The 17,170-nt window shown below is 45.0% G+C and overlaps 1 protein-coding gene across 3 annotated transcripts in view; it reads right to left on the reverse strand.

The window, feature by feature from the left end:
• Window positions 1-17,170, reverse strand: part of CRHR1 (corticotropin releasing hormone receptor 1) — an 81,516-nt gene that overhangs the window by 3,426 nt on the left and 60,920 nt on the right. For all 3 annotated transcript variants that reach the window (XM_061588907.1, XM_061588906.1, XM_061588908.1), the window contains 7 exons: window positions 14,950-15,035; window positions 11,434-11,540; window positions 10,995-11,115; window positions 8,541-8,694; window positions 7,816-7,876; window positions 5,625-5,697; window positions 844-929 (listed from right to left, as the gene is read on the reverse strand). In XM_061588907.1, coding sequence (XP_061444891.1) covers window positions 844-929; window positions 5,625-5,697; window positions 7,816-7,876; window positions 8,541-8,694; window positions 10,995-11,115; window positions 11,434-11,540; window positions 14,950-15,035 — 688 coding nt within the window. The remainder of the gene's footprint in view (window positions 1-843; window positions 930-5,624; window positions 5,698-7,815; window positions 7,877-8,540; window positions 8,695-10,994; window positions 11,116-11,433; window positions 11,541-14,949; window positions 15,036-17,170) is intronic.

The raw sequence follows: 17,170 nt of genomic DNA on the forward strand, positions 1-17,170 counted from the left end.
TACTTCGACTAGTTGCCCCAAAGCATCTGTGACCATCTACAAGTCTATTTTTGAAAAGTCACTGCTTCTGCCTTGTAAGTTTTAGCCTCAGATGTGTGAGGACCACTTCTGATTATTTAGGATGAGGAGATCCTTTTTTTTATTGAAGTAGGTTGTTTATATACCAGCTTTCAATCATATTCCCAGGGCGATGTACAAGAGTAGAACCATTTAAATGGATACACAAATAATAATATCAGCTAAAAACCACAAAATTGTAAAAGCAACATAAAACAATCAGCAGGATTAAACTGCATTTAAAAAGCTTGGGAAAAGATAACACATTTTGCCTGGTGCCAAAATAATAAAGTAGATGTCAGCTAAAGCTTTCTGAAGAGAGCATTCCATAACTGGGGTGTTACCACTGAAAAGACCCCCCTCCCTGTGAGCCACCCACCTCACCTCCATACATACTTAAGAGGTGGATGGCTCTTATGAGGGCTGAGCTCAGATTCTGATCTTGACGTCTGGCTCAGATCAAGCCCTGAGCCTTACTTCCTATATCAGGGTTGCCCTTTCTCTCCGCCCTCCCCCAAGCAGGACTCCTATGCCTTTTAGAAGCTGCAAGACAAACATAACTCCAAGGCTGAGCAGGACTTTCTGTGGCAAGGGAGGGCAGATGAGCCTTCTCTTCAGTGCTCTTATGGTTAACAGAATCAATAAATTCTGCAAAGTAATAATGGAAACCTGCTTAGTTTGCACAAAATATTCAGGGTGCGGAATCAGTTTAGTGTAGCCCCTTTCGTAACCCCTGTCCATCCATTTGCCCTCTGTGCTGCCCCCTTCCTCATCTTGAGCTGATACCTGTACTGTATCGTCTCTGAGGTGGTCGAGGCCCGAAGCTTTGTCATCAGGATTCTGACAATATTGAATAAAAAGATAAAGTTGATCTGGAACAGACACAGAAATGAGATTAACTGGTGGAGTAAGTGAACCAAGTGACTTCTTTCACCACAAGTGAAAGCATCTTTGCCTCATGATTTGTAGCATAACTGGAGTATATTCCCCCTGCCCCAGTTCCATCCATTGGGAAGCCAAACAGGGGTAGTCAAGGTGATGTCCTCCAAATGCTGTTGGACTCCAACTCATATCAGCCCCAGCCACCATGGCTGATGGTCAGGGATGATGGGAAATGCGGTCCAACAAAATCTGGAGGGCATCAGATTGGCAACCCCTGGCCTAGAGCTAGGGCAGAGATAGGGAACATGCAGTCCTCCAAATGATGTTGGATTCCCAACTCCTATCACCTTGGCCATTTGCCACACTGGGGCTGATGGAGTTGAGAGTCCAATACAATGACAGTCAGTGTGGTGCAGTGGTTGGAGTATTGACCTAGGAGACTGGGGTCCAAATCCCCACTCAGCCATAAAACTTGCTGGGTGATCCTGGGCTAATAGGCAGCTGCCTTATAGTGAGTCAGACCATTGGTCCATCTAGCTCAGTGTTGTCAACACTGACTGGCAGTGGCTCTCCAGGGTTCCAGACAAAGGTCTCTCCCAGCCCTACCTGGGGATGCTGGAGATTGAACCTGGGACCTTCTGCATGCAAAGCAGATGCTCTAACCACTGAGCTATGGCACTTCTAGGGAACACAGGGTTGTTGTGAAGATAAAAACGTGAGAGGGAGAACCACGTACACCACCTTGAGCTCCTTGGAAGAAAGGTCAGATATGAATGTAATAAAATAACCACAACATCTGGACGACCACAGGTTCTCCATCCCAGGGGCAGGAGATGCCATTGCCCTACCTTCCTTATGTGGATTTTTAGTGGCTAGAGCTCTTAGCATACATTGCTTTTATTATTCATTTAAAAAAACCTATATCCCACCTTTCCATTAAAAGGGAACCAGTACAAATGCACAAGAAGCTTCAGATTGTGGCAATTTCTTCATCAATCTACATGATGGACAATGATGAACACAATTTGTATGCACATTTTGCTCTGCATGGTGAGTGCAAGGTGTGTTGTGGGGGGAAAATGGTATCAGCTCACTTTCCCCTGGGCCATTTCCCACTTCCTTGGTTGGTTTCTAATAGGCCAGCTGCACACATCTGCTATCTGGATATAGCCTGAATACATCATCTCTGAATGCACAGTGTTTGCCTCAAGTAGAAAGGCAGGGTATGAAGTATTTTGAATAACTGTATATCTCTCTATACAAAATTTAGAAAGGCTGATCAACATCTGAGAGTGTTAGATTTGTAAGGAACCATAGAAAATATGTCATTGAAAACATGCATTACATTAAAAACAAGTTTCCAAGGTGGTAGCAAAACTTGTTTTCTAGTAAAGGTTTTCAAAACCAGCCTATACCTGAATGGTTCCTTACAGAAGTAACATTTTCAGGCTACTCTGCTTTCTTTGCCACGAGGAGGAGCTATTCTCTCAGGTATTGCAAAACAAGTGATCATGATTTCATCTGACAGAATAATATTTATCTGAAATACAATCTTGCTTCAAAAGTCTTCAGGACTTAAGGATTGCAGTGGTAATGAGGAGTGGAAATAACGGGTGGGGGTGAAGACAGTGATATCCACAGTCTGGAAGTGATGCAAAATAAAACCTATCAAATAATGTCTGTCTTCCCAAAATATCCCAAGCTCCCTAATGAAAACCAAGGTAGGTGTGATGAAGGCCACAGCAATTTTAAATCTGATTCAAACACCTGGGCTGTAGAAGCCCCATTTTTCCTTATAGTTTGGGCTGCCCATTTTATGTGAAGTTTAGAAATGTACGACTTTCTCTCGCTTCAAGCCGGGCTGTTTTATTGGCCTGCCAGCAAATATGAATTATTCCTTGTTGCAGTGCAGGTTGTTAAAGCAAATGTGATTGATGGTTTTGCTGACATTTCTTTTTATTTGCGGTGTTTTGTATTTGTCTAACCTTGTTATGGCCCATGACTATAAGTAAGGACAGACGTAACATTTTAAGAGTTGGAGGGGTGATTCGTCAGCCCCATCGCTGCCCTCAAAACAAATACTGACTATTGTTCCTGACATCACCAGCTCATAAGCTACCTCCACCCCCCAAATACCTGCAGAACCTTTTAAACATCCTGCATTGAGCAGGGGGTTGGACTCGATGGCCTTGTAGGCCCCTTCCAACTCTACTATTCTATTATTCTAAACCAGTTTTCAAAACAGTGAAAATATTTGGGGGGGGGGAAGAGATGCATTTCTTACTTTTGCTATGAGGGAAGAGAGAAAAATTTGAGACCCAGCTTCCTTGACATGTAAAGCCACTCACAGTTCCATCATCTCACTTGCTGGTGTGTATATCTGCAGTGCTATTTGTCAGGTTCACATCATAGGTTTTTTAAAAAAACTATGCAATCCTAACGCCACTGAATTCAATAGGACTTACTTCTGAGCAGTAGTGGCAGGTGGCTTCATGTCAGTGCGGCAATGGAATCCAGGTTTTAATCCTATTGGTTCAGCACCTTGGACAGCTCCTTGAAAGTATGGACTAAAACCCAGAGCAAATTCCACTGCCCTACTGACATGGAGCCACCAGAAGCCACTGTGTCTGGTGGCTCCATGTCACTAGGGCAGCGGAATTTGCTGCTGGTTAATGGTTAATCTTGCACTAACACATCTGTTGAGACTGCTCTTAAAATGCTCCGTATTGTCTTCATCTCAGGATTATAAAAAATGTTTACACTTGCAATCTGGGGATGAGATCAGCATCACAAAAGTCTGTGGAAATGGACTGCACGTAAATATGAAAAGGTGCTTTCTGAGTTCTACCGCAATGCCACAAAACCCCGCCAAAGTTTTTGATACATTTGGCTTGCTTCTTACTATAGCAAACACTGTATTATTACTTCAGCCTTGTAAATAAGCCCTCCAAATTTATCAGCCTGCAAAAAGTATTGCTAGTCTGCTAAGAGGCTAATAGAAAACTCCCTCCTCTGCAATCAGTATGGAAATACAGGCTGCTAGCCTCTTAGTGGGCTTGTTAAAAAGTTGCCGTATAACAAACAGATACGCAGAGGAAGAGATGAAGTGATCTGTTCCTCTTGCATCAGCCCTACGTGGAATTCCTTGGTGTCTATGGTGACCAGGCACATACTTTAAATAAAAAAAAAGGGGCTGCTTTACACCCAAGTAAAAATGGCCTCTTCTAATATAACAAAGGAATGCTGGGAGATGATATAGAGCTCCTGAAGTGGTAATAAGGACCCTGCCCTAGTTTATTTGTCTCTGACAATGATAGAATGGGAACAAGTCTGCCTCAGACTGAAGGTTCTCCCAGAGAAAGGCTGATTTGATGCTAATGCTCACACAGGTAACACATGAGGACCCCTCTACCCTCTTTTCCTCTCTGGCCTCCATCAGAAACACAAATTCCAAGGGAAATTAGGTGTGAGGATTCAGAAAGGTAACAACAAAAGGCTGCACAGAGGGCAGACATGGCAGCATTGTTCTCAGGCCGTGTGGCAGGGTCTCTAACAATACAATCACCTCCTACTTTCTCCCCAGGTCTCTGCATCAGTCTGCTCTACCCGATAGGCAGGGCCTGGGTAATAAGGCAGCGCAGCTGCTATTATCATCAAATAACATAATTAACAGACTTCCTGTGGACACGGGAGGTGTGTGAATTGTGCTGTTCAGTTCATAATGGTGCTGGTGGTTGCCTGTGTGTGTGTGAGAGAGAGAGACAGATGTGTGCAAGATGACAAAAGCAAGATGGAAAGGAAAATTGGGGAAACCGGTGAAAGGAAGATCCCAACTAGATGCAATGCAGCAACACTTTTCTTAAGAAAAATGGATACCTCTGGATTTGATAGAGGAGAGGTGGTATGGATAGAGTAGCCTGAGGCAAAAGAGGGAGGGGGCTCCTGCACCTATAATAGTTGTGTAGGAGGAATTTTAGCAGATGGCAATGGTCGTGTAGATTATACCTGCTGAAAATTCCCTCTGCTGCACAACATATTGAAGCCCCCCGCCCCCCCCCGCATCTGGCCACTTGCTAGGTGTAGAGGTTCTGCCGCTTAACCCTTTCCCTGTGGGACAGTGACCCCTAGAAATTGCCCCCTTCGAACTCTTCTCCCTGCAGGGCAAAAGACACTTGGACCCAGTATTTTTTCCTACCATAGATAAAAGGGGGCAGGGTTTATTGACCAAATGGCCTGCAAGGAAAAAAGTTAAGGAACTTTTTCCTCTGCCAGCAGGAATCAGATACAGAGCTCTCCATCTAGAGTGGCATGAAAATGAAACTCCCTGGAGTAACTTCATGCGTTGTTTGCGTCATGGCTAGTTTGGCCAAAAGAAACTGTTCCTCCTAACCAATTTTTTGGGGGGGTGGGGGGTGGGGGGGAAGGGCAAAACTGTGAAGAGTTACTGCCTGTATGACCAGATGCAAGAGGAGGGCAGGGCACAGTAGGGTAAAAGAGGGAATTTTAGCCAGTGCAGCTTTTCTCACCCTCCATGATCAGCTTCACCTCCCAATGCTCCTTCTTCTACACAAGTATTAAAAGGTACTGGAGTCCTGCCCTCCCTTTATCTCTATTATTAGAGATAGCCACAAATGCACCCCCTCAAAAAAGGCTGAGAGTGAGCAAGAAGGGATTTCTGCTCTTACCAAAAGCACCAGTATCATAGGACCTTGGTAGATGTAGTCAGTGTAAATCCCTGCACGCTTTCCAAACCAGCACCTGTAATTCAAAATGCAAAACAAAAGAAACTGTGGTGAGGACTCATCTTTACCCACAGGTGAACCAGAGTTCAAGCCCCAAATCCATTTCTGATCTTAGACATAGGATATAATAATAAAGAAAAGAGCATCTCTGATCATGCACAGAGTGCCTTTCCCTCACCAACAATTACTCCCAAAGTATGTAGGACAAGGAAGAAGAGCTTCCAGGCACAGAGGCCAGGGCCTAAACTAGATAAAATGAAAAAACATACAACGTGTTTCACATGCGTTGTCTTTTTAATGAAAACAAGCAACTCGCATATTGGAGTGTGTATGTCAGGTTCAGGACCAAGGTGCATAGGTGTGGTTTTTTATCCCTTCCTCCCATGCCATGGTCCCAATAAAAACCATCCCCACCCCACCCTGATGCTGCTGTTTGCTCCAGGAGAGAAGCTTCTGTTAGTACCAAGGGTAGACTTTCTTTACAGAACTAGCATCTTTAGGGAGCAGAATTTTCATTGGGGCCATAGTGCTGGGTGTGTGTGTTAAGGGTTGTGGGAGAAGAGTGAAACTACACCCTTCCCATGCATCATGGTCCTCATCAGCGCCCCCTTCTTAAAAAACAAAAAAGACACATGAAATGTGTTTGTGCATTTATTGTATTATCCAGTTTGGCCCTTAGAATCTGGGTACTGACATCGCTCGTCACCACCCAAGGGTGAGTTGCTGAGAAAGGCAGAGTAAGGTGTCAGTCTTTCCCAGGGAAAAAAGCCCATTAACCCAATGAAGAGGTCTTTCTAAGCAGCTTGGAACCCAAAACAAGAGTGTGGTTTGGTTTCAGCCATAACCACAGCCAGGACTTAGCATGAAAGTGAGAAGCCACGACTGACAATTAAGGCAAATGGCGCCTGGCCGAAATCGATCCCGCTTGCCTGTGTGATTAATGGCTGTGGAACCGACTTGTCAGGGGGCTGCTAAGTCCTCCATTACCAAGTCCCTGGGAAAGGCCCAGAGGGGAAGCCCATAAGCTCCTCTCGTTAAACCCCAGTCTTGTTTAGATGGATGGGACCTCCTGCTTTGGTGTTTCATTAGTAATGCCAAGCACTGTGTTTATTCTACACTTAAAACCAGTAATAATTACCAGGTAGTTGAATTCTGCTTCCTGAATAAAATGTGTAAATTTATCTAGATTCTCTGAATTTTCATAATTTATCCTGCTTCTGATACCCACAGAAGGAAAAAGGGATTAGGTAGTACAATGAAAGCTCACCGCTTCATCTCTGCCAGCCCTGCTCAACCCACAGCTAAGGACCAAACTAGACAGAGACGCTGGAGATCTGGGACTGGATTTCTAGTCTTTTTAAATTTCTCATAAAAGTAGCTGCAGGGAGTGGGAGAGCAAATTGGATTTGGACTATGGCACTTATGGAGAGGGTGGCTTTACTCTTTCCGCTCCCATGCCATTTTCCTGATCTAAATTGCTTCCAAAGCTCCTGTTTGTCCTGTGAGGGGCTTGCCCACCTGTCATCACAATAACATCAGGTGACCTGTTTTCACCCTGTGCGGTGCACGATACTTGAAGTCCTGACAATCAGCTGATTATTGATGCTTGCAGAGAGCTGTGCAGGGTGCTATGCATGGGGTTTTGCAGGTGCTGGTGATCCTGTAAATCCATTTGTGGCCCAGCCACCGCTTTACCTGCCCCACGCCTGATATTTTGTATGCTTCGTGGGCCTAATGGGGAGGTCTGGTAGGCCTAATTAGGCTCGTGGGCCAGAGGTTTCCAATCTATTGAGACTAGCATCTTCCCAAAATGTAAACATCTGCATTGTTTGTGCAGGTACATTGTCTTTTGTTAGGTTCAGGGGCTATTGTTTTGGTGGGGGGTGGGCAGGGAAGAGCACTGGTTGCAGTGGCCAAGAAAGCGCTCCCAATTTCTGCTAGTCTGCTAAAATCATCCCAGTCTGCTCCTGACAGCATTTGCAAATCAGCTAATGTTTCTTGGATGCCAGCAGAGCATCCCTCCTTCCACCCCCAGATCCCTCCATAGCACCCACTCCATGGCTGCACAAACCTGTTCTAGAAGTCATTACCATAGCAGCAGAAGGGGGTGGGGGTGAGACTAAGACTGACTTACTTCTCGTTGTCATAGTAGAGTTTCCCAATGGCCCAAGCAATGATGATAGGGAAAGGGATGCCTGTGAATGGAAGCAAAGATAGATCTCAGTGGATCCACCGATGAATGGGCAATAGCAATAGGGCGAGGGTGAGGGGAAGGAGTGACTAAAAAAGATACTTGGGCTCCGCTCAAGTATTGGCAACATCCACACATACCAAGTAAAAATATTACTGCGCTCTTTTCTGAGATCAAGCCCAGAGCCTATTTTCTATGCGAAGGCTCAGTCCTGGAACCTATGAGGTGATAATGAGAGTGCCTCTGAGTGTATGCTGAGTGAACAAGTTAATTTGTAGCTCTAGGATAATTACATTTCAGTCTCAGGTCCTGTTGACAATAACACAGCAGGTGCCTGTGTGTGTATACAAAGACGCTGGACTTGGTTTGTGCTCACTGTGGCTTAGCTCCAGAATCTGCTGTCAGATTCTGAAAGTATGTACATGATAAAGAGAGACAGCTTCTGAACATCTGCAGAGTTCTCTTGTTTAGTTTAGTACTTCATTACAGTGCCAGTACTAAGAAAGGTTATGAGTCCTTAGAGCCAGCGCATATCATTAGGTCTGTGTTTTATGACCTATCCCAGATCTTCATCTTCCTATCTGTCAGGAGGATGAAAGAAGGGAGCCCCCCTCTGCCCATTGGTCTGGCTGGGATATGCCACACCCATCCCTCTCCTTGCTGCTCACACCAGCCGATGCAAATGAACATCCATTTCCGCAACTTGTCGGTCGAATAAGTGAGGACAATGGCTGTGTGAAGGTAACAGCCCTCGCCAAACATCCAGAAGAAATTGGTGACGTGGAAGTAGTTGTAGGCAGCTGTGACGAGACGGCACCAGGGCTATGGGGTGAGGAAGAAGAATGGTGGTGAATTAAGAGGAAGTAGGCAGCCGCATTCCATTTACAAACAACCCTACCTCAACTTTATAAGGACAAGGCTACTCTGCCACCTCTGCACAGCTTTTTTTTTTTTAATTTAAAGCCATTTAGATTAGATTAGATTCCCTGTTGCCTGCCAACTGCTGAAAATCTATAAAAGTGAGATTGAGGCTTTATCCTTTGACCATAAAAATCCCGCCCCTGTCCCCATCAGATGAGACCTCAGCTCCTTTGTAGGCTCAGAAGACCTCTGCTAAACCTGAGCTGCTAGCTAGCTCAGATCAAAGACTTGAAAGTATTCTTTACTCATTCTTCACCAACTTGATGCCCTCCAGACCAGTTCCCATCAGCCTCAGCCAGCAAGTGGCAAAGACTGCATTAGCTTCTTTGCTAATAAGCCCAATCAGGAGGTATCTGGATTAGTATTCCCAGAGCAGAAAAGGAAAGATGTTGACCTTTTCAGCCTTGGGGCCAATCATGATGAAGCAACTATAGTATAACCTTATACCCCTTTTGTCACAGTAAATGTTTGACAGGTTTATGGTCTTTTTGTATTAACTGATTGGCTGGCTCTGTTTACCCGTAAAGGCATTCCTATATTTTTAATATGCTAAAACGACATAATTAAAATGCAGCGGCAGCTGTTGCCCATTGGGACTGATGGGGCTGAAGGCAGGAAGACCAACAATAAGTGTAGTCAGAGCCAATGACAGGTGGAGCCAACTAATTCTTGTTTGGTCCCCTTCCTCTTCCTTGCTGAGTTCTACAAGGGGCAACACTGAGACTGAGGAAGAGGAAGAAGCTGACAGGCCGTGCCATTCACTGGACTGGATACAAGTAAATAAGAAAGCAGGCAGGTGGAGGCTGGCTGAGGGCAGACTGAGACTGGTGAGGCACTACCCCACTTGCCCTAATGGACCAGCCTCAACTGATAATAGGAATTTTGCAACTTTTGTGAAGGAGGCACACTGATAGATAGCATGGTCATTCCCTAGAAAATTGTAGGTGCGGTGCAGTGCTTAGGAAAGAGTGGTCTAGAAATGTGAAGGCCTGGAAAAAATGCAAGAAACCCAATTTTTTCCATTTTTTCTCCAACTTTTCCCAGTTTTTTCTCCGGCCTTCAGATCTGTAGACTGGCCTTGGAAGGAAATGCTACATGGGAAAGAGCTGTCACACCTAAAATGTGGCAAACACTGGGTAAGATTGATAGGGCAGGGAAGTAAGGAAGCATTATCCCCCCAGGAATGAGGGAAGGGCTGTGGCTCAGTGGTAGAACTTCTATGCAGCAAAAGGTCCCAAGTTTAATCCCCTACTGAGAGAAATCCCTGTCTGAAACCTTGGAGAGCCACGGCCACTCACGGTGGACAATGGTGAGTTACATGGACCAGTGGTCTGACTCAGTATAAGGCAACTTCCTGTGTTCCTAATCCTAATGCTGTGCCACAGAGAAAAGTAAACACACATATAATATACGAAAAATGCTGGCTCAGTTGTTGGGGGGCAGGGGGGGAAGGGCAGATACTGGAACCAGCAGGTCCAGTAATAAGAAATTTCATAAACCTGTCAATCGTTTGCATAGGAAAAAAAGGATATAGACTCATACTACTGGCATCTTAATATATTTCCCTCTAAGTGTGTGCTTAGGAATACCATTGGGATGACTGCAAATAAGTATGAGAGGCCTGCAGTCAAAGATTTGGCTAATTATTTCAAGTCAGTATCTGAACTTCAGTCTCTTCCTCATCTTTGCATCTTATAGCATCTGAGCAGCTCAGCCAGTGACAAATACGGATCTTTCTACTTGGTCCACCACCTCTCTGTGACATCACTACAGTTAATAGCCGCCATGGGGGGTGGGGGTGGGGGAATAGGAAGGAAGCTGCTAAATCAAACCATTTGTTTATCTAGTTCAGAACTCTCTGTAATAACTGGCAGTGGCTCTCTAGAGTTTCAGAGAATGGGTCTTCCTTAGGTCTATTTGGAGATGCCAGGGATTGAACCTGGAACCCTTGCATGCAGCAATAGGCTCTGCTACTTTCGACAAGCCCTTGCCAGAGGTTTTATCACCACTACCACCTCAAGATCCCTTCTCCCTTTACAATATAGATTTATGCTGATTTTCTAGGCTTGATTTTCATAACAGGTCAAACAGAAGGACATGGGAGGAGGTTCTGTCTTCCTCATTTGGTTTTTTCAAAATCCAGCAGGCATCCAAGCTAAATTGCTGGCCCCAGATTTTGGATCAGGCTCAAGTGAACCTACCACGTTGCTTTCATGCACTTCTGGATTCATGGTGAGCTGGACCACAAACCATGTGGCATTCCTCAAAATGAAGGCAGTGATCAAGTTCCAGTGGATAATATTTCGCAGGCACCGGATACTCCTGAAGGACAAAAAAAAGAAGAGGATGCAAAATGGCAGCATAGACAAGATCGAAATGATTATGAATACAAAGTCCAACTGCCCCTGTCTTACAAAAGAAACCTCCCCATATGCTAACCTGGCCTACATCTCTTTACTTCAGATCAGCCTTCACCAGCCTCGTGCCCTCCAGATGTTTTGGACTACAACTTCCATCAGTCCCAGCCAGTATAGGTGTGCTGACTGTGGCTGATGGGAGCTGGAATCCAAAACATCTGAAGGGTGCAAAGTTAGCAAAGGCTACTTTAAATGATCTTGCGAACCCTTTAGGCTCACTCACCTCAAGCGCATGAAGAGGACAAATGCAGCTATCAGTGCTGCCAGGGAAATGCAGTGCCCGAGGTAGTTGATGATGACAGCGACACGATAGTGCAACTTGCTTCTCTTCTGTAGAAGGACAGACAGAAAAAGGTTCCGCTTTGGCCACACCACTACAGATGTTTGAAAAGCTATTATTTGTGTTCCAATACCCTCAAATTATTTCAACAATGCTCCAGAGACAGTGCCACAATATTCCTGGCCTAATTTGTTTCACTAGCCAACTGTGGAAGCAGTCTTCAGTATACGACTGGAATTTGCTAAGCTACTACCCTGAATCCAATGCTTCCCTTTTTCTTGGTGGTGGTGGTAAACCAAGGATCAGGAACCTGTTGCCCTCCTGATGTCACTGGACTACAACTCCCATCATCCCTGACATAGGAACATAGGAAGCTGCCTTTTACTGAATCAGACCATTGGTCCATCTAACTCGGCATTGTCTACACTGACTGGCAGTGGCTCTCCAGGGTTTCAGGCGGCAGTCTCTCCCAGCCCTACCTGGAGAAGTTGGGGATTAAACTTGGGACCTTCTGCATGCAAGGCAGATGCTCTATCACTGCTAGCAATGCTGGCTGGGGCTGATGGGAGAGGAACTCTTAACGACATCTGGAGGGCCACAGGCTCCCCAGGCTTGTGTAAGCTTTATCTCCCTCATCTTTGTGTTAACCTTTAGGCCATTTGGAAAATGATATCCTGTCCTTCCTATTCTCTCCTGTTTTCTAAGGGATTTTTCAGACAATATTTTATAAGGAGCAGCATGAGTGACTGCCCTCAGAGTACTACTGGGCTGCTAAGCAAATGGCCATCACTATGTTAGGAAGTTGCTTTATACTGAGTCAGACCACTGGTCCATGAAGCTCAGTATCGTCTACACTAATTTGTACCAGCTCTGCACAGTTCCAGAGGGGGAAACTTCCCAGCCTCAGCTGGAGATGGCAGGAACTAAACCTTGCAAAGCACGTGCTGAACCACTGAGCTACAGTCCTTCCTGCAGTTCATTATGTGTTGTGGGAAGTACTTTGTTTTGCTCCTCTTGAATCTTTGGGCAATAAGGTTTGCTAGGCAATCCCAAACTCTAGTGACACTGATTGGTAGAGGGTCTGAGATTAATCCTGTGTATGATTTTCCCAATGGAAAAGGACAATGTTTTGCTAAAAGTAGTATTCACAATCGATAGGAACAATATACAGTAGGGCCCTGCTTTACGGCGTTCCGCTTTACGGCATTCCACTGATGCGGCGGCTTTCAATTAGGGGAAATTCCCCGTTTTAAAGCCGATTTTGCGCTTTTGCGGCATTTTGGCGTCATTTTCGCATGACGCGACCCATTATAGTCAATGGGTTCCGCTTTACGGCGATTTCCGCTTTACGGCGGAGGCCTGGTCCCTAACCCGCCGTATAAGCGGGGCCCTACTGTAGTAGGAAGGGAAAGCTGGCCAGTAGCAGACTGGTCAGTAGTGCAGGCCTGTTATGTGAAGGAACCTGATCATTCTCTAAGGTGGGCTATGTAGATGTGTGGAACCGTTGGTCCTTTAAATGTTGCTGAACTACAACTCCCATCAGCCCCAGGAAGCATGGGCAATGGCAGAGATGATGGGAGTTGTAGTTCAGCAACATCTGGAGGGCCAAAGGTTCCCCATACCTGATGTAGTCGAAGGGATCCTCAGAGATGTGGAAGGGAAAACTATGTGGGAAAGAACAACTTACAGCCTTCTGTTGTAAGATGCTACGGTTCTCTTACAAAGGGTGCAGCTATTTCTCTCTCTCCCCCACCCTCATTAATTGCTAATTCACAGAGAGGATGCAAAGTTCACAGCAAGGCAGTTGGCTAATTTAATTAGCCAGCCATCCTCTCCTGTGACTTCTACCCGAGCCCCCAGGGACAGCCAAATTTAATTGCCGCTGCGGATATATCATGTTTCCAGGAACCTTTGCTAAATTCTAATTAAGTGACAGCCCTCTGGGATTTTCCAGATAATGGCTACACAATGAAAACTCCTTGCATGCCTCCTTCCTGTTACCCTCTACCAAATACACTCGGACACACAAGCTGCAGACAGTAAATGTTTGCACCATGCACTAGCTGTTGTTACATAGTACTAGTATGTACTGCCTTCAAGTCGATTCTGACTTATGGCGACCCTATGAATAGGGTTTTCATGAGGCTGAGAGGCAGTGACTGGCCCAAGGTCACCCAGTGAGCTTCATGGCTATGTGGGGATTCGAACCCTGGTCTCCCAGGTTGTAGTCCATCACACTCTAAACTGTGGAAGATTCCCTGGGCCAGGCTTGAGAACACAGACCCAAATCAGATGAGATATGGTTTAGAAGGTGACCACAAGCTAGAGACAACCCTGGCATGAGGCATGGCAAGGTGGCAGATTCTGGGTGCTATGAAGAATAACAGAGTGGAAGACAGACAGATCTGATCTATAAGGCTTAATACATTAGGAAGGTCTCCTTTGCACGATCCCTTGATATATCCCCTGATGGCTCCACGGAGGTCAAAAGGCAGGGTATGGATCAATAAAATTAGAATTACTATTCTAACTTTTGGGTCATTTACCTCTAGAGCTAAAACAAACCCGGTAGGTGTGATTCCTATTTTAATTTAATTTTATTTATAAGATTTCTTATCTGTCCTTCACCATAAGGTGTCATGGCAAGTTACAACAATAAAACCATACAATTACAAAAAGAAGTAAAACAGTCCTCAACAAAAAAGCACCAGGCAAAAACACTGATCTTCTCCCAGGCATTTGGCTCCTTATTTTGGAGGGCTTTTGGAGGGCTTGTTGTAGCCTCCTTTAGGGGGTGGTTTGTTCCACCGCTGTTATGTTTATGTGTTTTTTAACTTTCTGTTTTGTTTAAGTTTTTATACTAGTTTTAACTTTTTTAATTATTGCAAGCTGCTTTGGGTTCACTTTTGTGAAGAATAGCAACTACCTACCTACCTAATGAATAAATGAATGAATGAATTTTTAAAAACAGTATAGTATAGAGATTAAACAAAAAGAGGTGGATCCCACAAAAGGAAATGCCTTAACTTTCAAATGCCAGGGTAAAGAAACAGAGCAAGTGTGGTGAGGTGGTTGGGCTAGGACCTAGGAGGCCAGAATTCAAATCCCCACTCAGCCATGAAGTTTGTGGGGTGACCTTGGGCCAGTCACACTCTCTCAGACTAACCTAGCTCAAAGGGTTGTTGTGAGGATAAAGTGGAAAGGGAGGAGAACCATGTAAGCTACCCCGAGCTTCTTGGAGGAAAGGTGGGATATAAATGTAATAAATAAATATTCTCAGAGTCCTTTGAGAGAAATCTTGATAGTTAATCTGGTTCTAATTTGCTGTAAAGATTACAGGCCTTTATAGAGAGAATACCAGGGACCATGTTCCATCTGGTGGTCATATGAGCACTACCACACTATATTACCACTTTATAAAAGAAATATACTCTCCTTGAAAAGTATGATAGTTCATACCTCCTCAGTGAGGATCTCCTGACACTGGGAATAATTCATACGGGTTGCCCAGCTCCCATTTGCAAAGCATTCTCTGTACACATTGTCTGGAAAAGAAAAAATGCAGGAGGGAAAGATTTAGAAGTCTTGGGAGCATGACACACAAACTGTGTAAGAGACTCACTGAAGCTGTGGTGGTTGGTACTCCAGGGGTGGTCCAAGATATTTTGCTGCTTGAGGCAGAGCAGCAGCAAACAGTGTTCCTGCCCCCCCAAATTAAGTAATAAAATAAGATATATATTTATTATTTAAGGCATTTATATACCGCTTAATCATTAGCATTTCTAATGTAAGTACCCAAATACCTTAAGTACCCAAGGCCTGTCAAGTTATTTTGGTACATGAGGCATGAAATCCCACAGACACCTCTCCCCATCCCTGGCAATAAAAATACAATGGTAATAAATCAAAAGTAGTTTTTTGAGATGATATGAAAGCCCTGTCTTTGATGGGTTTTTTGCATGCAAGTCAGTTTGACGATGCTGCAGTCATCATCTGCTGAAAGTCCTACCCCCTCCTTCAGAATGCTATTTTAAAAACACAATAGACATATAACATGGAATTTGGCTCAATCAGGCATTATTTATGCCTGATTAGAACATAAATGGTCTGAGCAGAAAATGAAATGGATTACAAATAATCAGAGGGCAATTTCAAACTGGGCAAAGCTCCTATACAGAAGCCCTATGCATGTGACATAACCATGGATACGAATGAGGGAATGGAGAAGATTTAATTTGCGCCTGCTGGCCTCACCCTAACCTTGATCTCCTCCACAAAGGCTATGTTCAGACTTCGGGATGAACATGCGGTAGTTCTATTGGGGAGGCGGGGGAAGCATACATATCCACTGTGATAGTCACATAAATTTAAGGCTAAAAGCTCAGACTGTAATGTAGGAGGGGTAAGACAAAAGGATCACAAAGAACTTTACAGCTAAGGACATCAAGGAGTTTATGCTGGATGTAAAAATGGATAGGAAGCCAATGTAGTGATCTGAGGATGACAGTTACATAGCCTTAATTAATTGGGGGGGGTATTTTGGCAGCTTACACTGCAATCCTATCCTAAAGAGGTCTACTCAGAAGCAGGGCCAGCCCCACGTCAGGCAGAGTGAGGCAGCTGCTTCCAGTGCCAGATATTTTGGGGGAAGCAGGGAGAGGCGAAGAGATGCTGAAGGAAACAATTGTGTGTGCCACTCAGCCTGCCCTGGGCCCTCTAGGCTAGCCTGTTGCCCTTTGGTGCAGTGGTGGACAGAGTCACGCCAATAGTGTTGAAGCAAGATCTGACTGCATGTCTGGTCAGCTTTTATATGTGGAATGGAGGGGGTGCCATCCTCCTTTTTTGGCAGCGAAAAGTCTTGGGCCAGCTCTGCACTGAAGTCAATTCTCTTGAGTTCAATGGGCTTCACTTCCAGGTTAGCGGGTGCAGGGGTGCAACCTGGGATGCAGTGGGAAAAGGCAATACAAAAGAAATGAGCTGAATGTGAAATTCCTGAGGTGCTACAGCTACAGTGAAGGTGGGGAAGGAGGGTAGAAAATATGGCCTTTTATTATCTGTTGTGGTGCTTGCTTGCATGATCCTTTGCGCTTACCAGCATCTTCAGTTTGCACCTTTCTTCCAGCATTAGCAAATTCCTCAACCTTTCTCTGCACATTTTATTTTCCTCAGGAATTCTGCAGATAACCTTAGCTGACACGGGGCTGCCCCTGACAAACCAAAGCCAGGTCTTATTGGCTTTAGCCCCTGGAGGATGAGTTGGTGAGGGGCGGGGGTGCGTCTTTCCCCTTTTGACAGGAGAAAGAAGGGAAGGAGAAAGCAAAACGTTTCTTGAAACAGTGGTGTGACGGGATAGTTTTCACTCACATTATGGCTTCATCACTGCCATTCATCCCCTCAGAAACGATGCTGCTATTCCCTCTCGTTTCAAATCAAAGCTGTCAGGTCAGATTGGAAGGGTGATAGGCCATAGCTCTTTCAGCAGCGTCAGCCAAGCGAAATGTGGCTAGACTTCAAACAAGTAGGACAGTGAGGCATCCTGATGGTTCCGCCGTTTAGCTTATAGTGTTGTGAGGGCTTGGTTTGGACTCAAAGGAAGGGTGTACCATGCAGTACTCCCCCCACTAGGCCTAACCAACTTGAGCTCCTGATGCTAGGGTTCCCATGGACATCATGGTGCCCT

Source organism: Rhineura floridana, chromosome 11, assembly GCF_030035675.1.
Source record: "Rhineura floridana isolate rRhiFlo1 chromosome 11, rRhiFlo1.hap2, whole genome shotgun sequence".
Classification (NCBI taxonomy): Eukaryota; Metazoa; Chordata; class Lepidosauria; order Squamata; family Rhineuridae; genus Rhineura; species Rhineura floridana.